Source organism: Delphinus delphis, chromosome 9 (genome assembly GCF_949987515.2).
Source record: "Delphinus delphis chromosome 9, mDelDel1.2, whole genome shotgun sequence".
NCBI lineage: Eukaryota > Metazoa > Chordata > Mammalia > Artiodactyla > Delphinidae > Delphinus > Delphinus delphis.
This window is the reverse complement of record NC_082691.1, coordinates 14,758,169-14,765,392: the sequence shown is the minus strand read 5'-3', so window position 1 is coordinate 14,765,392 and position 7,224 is coordinate 14,758,169. Positions and strand designations below refer to the sequence as shown.

The 7,224-nt window shown below is 46.6% G+C and overlaps 1 protein-coding gene across 3 annotated transcripts in view; it reads left to right on the top strand.

Annotated features, from left to right (window-relative positions):
* Positions 1 to 214: 214 nt before the first annotated feature.
* CDK13 (cyclin dependent kinase 13) overlaps positions 215 to 7,224 on the top strand; it is a 113,522-nt gene continuing 106,512 nt past the window's right edge. For all 3 annotated transcript variants that reach the window (XM_060020215.1, XM_060020213.1, XM_060020216.1), the window contains exon 1: positions 215 to 1,663. In XM_060020215.1, the coding sequence (XP_059876198.1) occupies positions 447 to 1,663 (1,217 nt within the window). In that variant the 5' untranslated portion in view covers positions 215 to 446. The remainder of the gene's footprint in view (positions 1,664 to 7,224) is intronic.

The following is a 7,224-nucleotide window of genomic DNA, read 5'->3' as shown; positions in this document are numbered from 1 at the left end:
CGCACCCAACGTCAGGGCCCGATGGAGTGAAGCGGAGACGAAGGTGGTACTTCCGCGTTGCGCTGCCCGAGCCGAGAGCGCGGCCGAGGTCGCTCTCCCCCACCCCCGGGGGCACTTGGAGGACTCCGGACTCCCCCGCAGGTCAGCGCCCGGCGCATCTGGTGTTTTTGCTGCCGAGGCTAGGAAGACGAGCACGATCGGGAGCTCCTCCGCCCGGATTCCCTGCTTCCCTCGGGCCCGGAGGCCGCTGCGTACCCCACTGTGATCTGGAACCCAGGGACCCGAGTCCCGACCCGGATTATCGTGGCGCGTCTCCCGGCCGGCCCTGGTGCTCGGTGTCCCTCCGCCACCGCCGCCGCCGTTCCCGTTTCCGGCGGGGGAGATGGCCAGGATCTGACCCGGGAGGAGGCCGCACCCGCGCCGCGCTCTGCGGCGGGCTCTAGGCGATGCCGAGCAGCTCGGACACGGCGCTGGGGGGAGGCGGGGGCTTGAGCTGGGCGGAGAAGAAGTTGGAGGAACGCCGCAAGCGGAGGCGATTCCTGTCCCCTCAGCAGCCGCCGCTGCTGTTGCCGCTCCTGCAGCCGCAGCTCCTGCAACCGCCGCCGCCCCCGCCGCCTCTGCTCTTCCTGGCTGCTCCCGGCACGGCCGCCGCCGCAGCCGCCGCCGCCGCGGCCTCCTCCTCTTGCTTCAGCCCGGGCCCCCCTCTGGAGGTCAAGCGGCTGGCGAGAGGCAAGAGGCGCGCAGGAGGGCGGCAGAAGCGGCGCCGCGGGCCCCGCGCCGGGCAGGAGGCGGAGAAGCGTCGGGTCTTCTCGCTGCCCCAGCCGCAGCAGGACGGCGGTGGCGGTGCTAGTAGCGGCGGGGGTGTGACCCCGCTGGTGGAGTACGAGGATGTAAGCTCCCAGTCCGAGCAGGGGCTGCTGCTGGGGGGGGTCAGCGCGGCAACGGCGGCGACGGCTGCCGGGGGAACGGGGGGCAGCGGCGGGAGTCCGGCCTCCTCCTCCGGCACCCAGCGGCGCGGGGAGGGGTCGGAGCGCAGGCCCCGCCGGGACCGCCGCAGCAGCAGCGGCCGCAGCAAGGACCGCCACCGCGAGCACCGGCGGCGGGACGGGCAGCGCGGCGGCGGCGGCGAGGCCTCCAAGTCCCGCAGCCGCCACGGGCACGGCGGCGAGGAGCGGGTGGAGGCCGCCAAAAGCGGCAGCAGCAGCAGCAGCGGCGGCCGCCGGAAAAGCGCCTCGGCCACGTCCAGCAGCAGTAGCAGCCGCAAGGACCGAGACCTGAAGGCCCACCGGAGCCGGACTAAGTCGTCCAAGGAGCCGCCGTCGGCCTACAAGGAGCCGCCCAAGGCCTACCGGGAGGACAAGACCGAGCCCAAGGCCTACAGGAGGCGGCAGCGGTCCCTGAGCCCGCTGGGAGGCCGGGACGACAGCCCGGTGTCCCACAGGGCTTCGCAGAGCCTGCGGAGCCGCAAGTCCCCCAGCCCGGCGGGAGGCGGCAGCAGCCCCTACTCGCGGCGTCTGGCCCGCTCCCCGAGCCCCTACAGCCGCCGCCGCTCCCCCAGCTACAGCCGCCACAGCTCCTACGAGCGGGGCGGCGACGTGTCCCCCAGCCCGTACAGCAGCAGCAGCTGGCGCCGCTCCCGGAGCCCCTACAGCCCTGTGATCAGGTGAGTCCGGCGTCCCGGGGTCTGTCTCGGGCTGGGCCGGCCAGAGCCCCGGAGGCAGGGCAAGAGGCTATGGGGCGCTGCAGCATTCCAGTCGGCCGGCGAGGCGAGAAAACCTCACCTGGCACGGGGCTTCCGGTGGGGAGGGGCGTTTTCGCGCGCCCCAAGCACCTTGTGGGGGCTTCGGAGGGGACAAAGCAACAGGTCCGGCAGAGTTTCTCCTCGCTCTGGCGGGGAAGGGTTCTGAGGAAGGGTTCACCGTTTTAAAGGTGTTGCGTTAATCCATTTAAACGGGTTTCTCTAAACTGCTCTTTGCTTTTCCAGCGCAGTTGCTTTGGGTCAGCCTGGAGGATGATTTGTCACAGTTTTGAAAGCCCTCCGAAGAGGTTTCGTTGCTGGAGACTTAGGAGTGGATTGCAGCTTAGGGAGTAAGCATTTGTAAAGGAGAATCGGCGCCAGGTGCTGATGTCAGAGTTAGATGTGGGTTGCAAATGTTTCATATGATTAGTACAGCGGTGGGAAAAGCAGCCTTTCTGTCAAGTTCATTCTTTAAATATGTGAAAAAGCTTACGGTTCTTAATTCGTAAGATAAGGAAGATACTCATTTTATGGTATTCTTGTGTGGAATAGTTTTTTTTTTTTTACCTGATCTTCCAAAGTCATGATTTTAAAAAGTAGAAAAAAATGATGAGATTGTGGTTTCTGTGTTGGTTTGTGGTGACACCCAGTTGCTAATAATGTAATATAAACATAAGCTAGTTGGTGTAATCCAGTGTAGCCACCGAGTGAATGGCTTAGTACTGGACGTTTCTTAAACTATCACACTATCTGCTAGCACTTTAAATTACTGTTTACACTTACTTTAAAGTTAACTAGACCTTTAAGTGTCAGGATCTTTGTTCAGATATCTTTGAAAGGTATATTTTAGTTAAATTGGAGTAATTCTTTAATATAGCTGTTAATACCTTGCCTGTTATATAATGCTGTTCTCCAAAAATGGTGTGTGCGTTGATATATATTTATTTGTTAAGCAAAATGAATTAAAAGTAACTTCTGAGGATATTACAGGTTCTTAAATTCTTTTAGATGTCTAGAAACTCTAGGCCTTATAGTTTAGGGTATTACGAATTGTTTGCATACGTTGTTTTTTCCTATTGGTTTTACTTTTCAGTAATGCCAAGCAGCTGCTGAGTACCTCTAAGCACGGTTATGTTGAATCTCAATACAACATGTGTACCAGTAAAATTAGATCTCTTTGAAGCGTCAGCCTAGTAAGTGTAAAGATGTGATGCGAGTGGAGATTTGTGTGCGTTTGTCTTTAAACCAAACCAGCTGTATAAATCTCTTCATTCTTGCAGGGTTCAAGCACACTTTCAATGCTAGTTGATGCCTTAAGCAAAGACTATCAACATTGAAAAATCATTTCATCATATCTAGCTTCTGTGTCTTGTACGAGTTTATATTTTACTTTAATTAAAATAGGTTTGCCAAAAGGCTTGCATTTTTTGCAGATGAATTTGTTTTTGACGGAGTAGGTCAAAGTTTCAGTGCTTTAGATAGCAATTTTAAGTGTATGATGCAATTTTAGGAATGGATTTTTTGTTTATCAGGCCTTTTAGTTGCTGGATACTTCAGTGAGGTCCTTTATTATCTGACAGTGCTGTGTATTTTATATTTATTTCAGAGCAGTGGTATGTGCATTTGGGATTATTTGTATTTAGCAAATATTTATTGAGCACATATTATATGCCAGGTACTGTTTTAAGGACTGGAATATAGCAATGAAGAGAGACAAGGTCCTTGCCCTCATGAGGCTTGCATTCTAGAGGACCATTCATTACTGAATCTTTTCCTGGTGTCTATGTTGACCACCAGTGTTTCTAAGTGGTTGGGTTTGGAAGAAGCTTTAGAATATTTTGGCCAACATTCCTGACATCCAGCCTTTTGGTTGTGTGCCTGTATACATCTAGAGGTGGGAAGATGTTACTTTGAGACAGCTTATTCCATTAGATTTGGGACTTTCTGGTTTGCCCAGTGTCTTAGCAACACCCTGGGAGACTCAGTTTCCTAAACTGTAACAGCGAAATACTTGGTTTTGTTTTATTATTCCAAGGATTAAATGAAAATTTGTGTTTTATGTACACTTAAAATGGGTGAATTTTGCTGTACTTAAATTACATCTCAATAAAGCTGATTTTTTTTAAAGGGAAAAAAAGATTTGTGTTTTGCAGAGTGTAGAAATATTACAGACTATTACAGAAATGTAACGTGGTGGAATTTTTATTGAATAGCTTGAAATGCTAGAATTCTTCATATTGAAACAGAAATCTGCCTCCACGTAACTGCTACTAATTGCTTCAAGTTTAACTTTTTGGAATAGTTCAGAGCAAACCTGTATGCTTCCTCTTCAAAATGTAAAGACAGTTGTTTTTTTTTTTTTTTTTTTAATTTATTTTTGGCCGTGTTGGGTCTTCGTTTCTGTGCGAGGGCTTTCTCTAGTTGTGGCAAGCGGGGGCCACTCTTCATCGCGGCACGCGGGCCTCTCACTATCGCAGCCTCTCTTGTTGTGAAGCACAGGCTCCAGACGCGCAGGCTCAGTAGTTGTGGCTCACGGGCCCAGTTGCTCCGCGGCATGTGGGATCTTCCCAGACCAGGGCTCGAACCCGTGTCCCCTGCCTTAGCAGGCAGATTCTCAACCACTGCGCCACCAGGGAAGCCCAAGACAGTTGTTTTGTCTTTTCTTCTCTGGGTCAAAAAACTCATTTTTCATACAGTTTTTGATTTCACATTATATTATACCTAGTTTGTCAAATGTCCTGCTTAAAATATGGGGCCCAGAATTTATAGTTAAAATAGTTGATTGAAGAACTTGATTTTTAAATATAACAAATGTGTTATTACTGGTTTGGAATAACTAATTGAACTATCTTGTCCAGCTTAATGCAAAAAGTTTTGTTTAAGTCATTGTGATAGGTGGCCCATGTTGTTTAACGAATAGACTCTTGGATTGCGAGCTCCATGAAGGCAATTATCCTGTCTTGATGACCGTTGTATTCCTAGTGCTCAGTGTAGTATCTGGCACAAGTAGACTCTTAATAATTGTTGGATAGGTAAAGGAAGGAATGATGGCATTTATTGAGCATGTGAAATATTGTGGGCCTGGATATATAAGGATTTAATAGAGACTGTGTGTTTTGCTATAGGAAATAGCAGAGTGGTCTTTTTCCAGCCCACGTGGAGCTTATATATGAATGAATTGTCACTGTAGATATTTTTAAGGAAATGCATGCACATTCAAAATGGTATTGAAACCATGGAATGAAGATTTTCTCTGTGTTAGTTCCTAGAATAAATCCTCTCTATTCTATTGACTTCTACTTCACAACCTGCTCTTTGCCACCATCTGAATCTTCAGCCCTCTGCTGCTCATGCTTTTCATCAAGTCCCTTCTTAGCTTTCCTTTTTCCTCTGTATAACCGGGTTACCATATTTCCTTTGCTACTTGACTGTTGGGGTGTGAGAAGTCATATAATTCTGCTGATAGGCCTTATAATAAATGTGCAGGTGGACTGAAGAGAGGGGCTGTTCAGAATGAGAGGCAGTGGTACTGACATTGAGGTTTTACTGAACGCCAGGCATTGATAAATACTTAACATATATTCACCTCCAAAACCCATGTTGGGGTTGGAACATTCCTGTTGATAGATTGGGAAACGGAAGCTCTAAAAAGTTAAGTGATTTGTTCCAAGGTCAGCTTGGATTCAAACCCTGGGCTGATTCTGAAGTACCAGCTCTTGATATTGTGCTGTATTGAACCTCACATGGGGTTCAAGGGAGCTGACCACCTCACTTAATGATCTGTTTTGCTAAAATTCACCCCCTGTTTGGTTATTTATGTGTTAATTTCTGTTTCCTGGCCATCTTTGCAGCATTTTGAAGATTAAAAAAACCAAATTCTTCTAAAGGTTCTTTCAGCTCATTTTGTCTTTTAATTTGTAGGTTTTATGAATAGGAGGCTAAAAACATTTTTTGAAGACACTAATAATAGTTATTGAGGGTTGTTTTGCCATGGGATGTCTTGGTCTGAAGTCACTCAAGTCAGACCAGTTACAATCAGTACAATAAATTGTTATATATAATTGATTCTCTCTCTGAACCTGTGGAACTTCTCTTCCACCAAGAAGCAGCAGAAACCTCTGTTATGGAATAATATTGAGACCCTGAGAATCTAAAGATGGGCATACCCTAGATGGAAATTTAAATGAATTTATTAGTATTCATTTGCATATGATATGCAGTATTTCTTGTTGTGGATTATTTAGTGTTTTGTCCTAAAAACTAGTGCGCAAAAATATATGAAATGAAGACATTCCAGAATTTTAAAAAAGCTATTACTCATAAAATACTGATTTGATATGTACTTACTGGAAATAAGTCATGAATATCCTTAGATGAATTGAATTCTTAAAATGCTTTTCAAAAGTGTTAAAAATACAGGATAGTTGGATAAATGCAGAAACACTCAGAAGGAATGGGAATTTAAGTGAACTGTCTTAAGTCTCCAAACTGTAATCCTTTCATTTCCAAGATGGGCTTGTGTTTTGCTGCTTCTCTGACCCAACCTTGCCTGACATTTACATCTACTCATTCTCTCACATTTTTGTTCTAACACTAATATTTATTCCATTTCCAGTACCTTAGTTCGGGTCCTCATTTGTAATCAGACTTCCTGTTAGTCTTTTCTTCCCAATTCATTCTTTATTCAGGAGAGTTTGCTGAAAATTTTGGTTAGATTGTATCACTTCCATTAATTAAGTCCAAATTTTCTAATGCATTGTCAGGTAATGCCTTTTATATCTGGTCCCATTCTATCAGAGTTCCATTTTTAGAGGCACTTTTATTTCTCTACATTTTTCCTTTTGCTGTTCTTTTAGCTTGAAATGCCTTTTTTCCTCTTCTCTGCCTCCAGCTTTGCATTCAAAACCCAGCTCAAATTCCACCATGTTGAGACCTTTACTCCATTCATCCAGAAAAAGTTAATTCCTTTCCTTATATTCCTACGGCACTTTATTTTATCTTTGCTGTAGAGCTTTTAAAAATTTGTGTTTTTCCTACTAGATTGTAAGCTCCTAGAGGACAGATTCCAAAGTATATTTATTAGTGGTTGAATTAATTTGAATATTTTTGTCCACAGATTAATGCAAACCAGCTTTTGCATAAATGCCAGTTGTATCTCTAAATTTACTTGCTGTTTTGGTTTATGTATACTCTAGGATTGGGGGAGTAATTGTTTTGATTTATAAGGAGAAAATTTAAGAACCTCCCCCTTCTAGCTCATGCTTTACTGGAATGAGTCAAGGATGCTGGGAGTCACTTTTAGTGTGAACAGAATAAATTCAGGGACTTCCCTGGCAGTCCAGTGGTTAAGACTCTGCATTTACAATGCAGGGGGCATGGGTTCCATCCCTGGTCCGGGAAGTAAGATCCCACATGCTGCCTGCCCAGCGCTGCCAAAAAAAAAAAAAAAAAAGAATAAATTCATACTTAGTATTTATATTTGTACT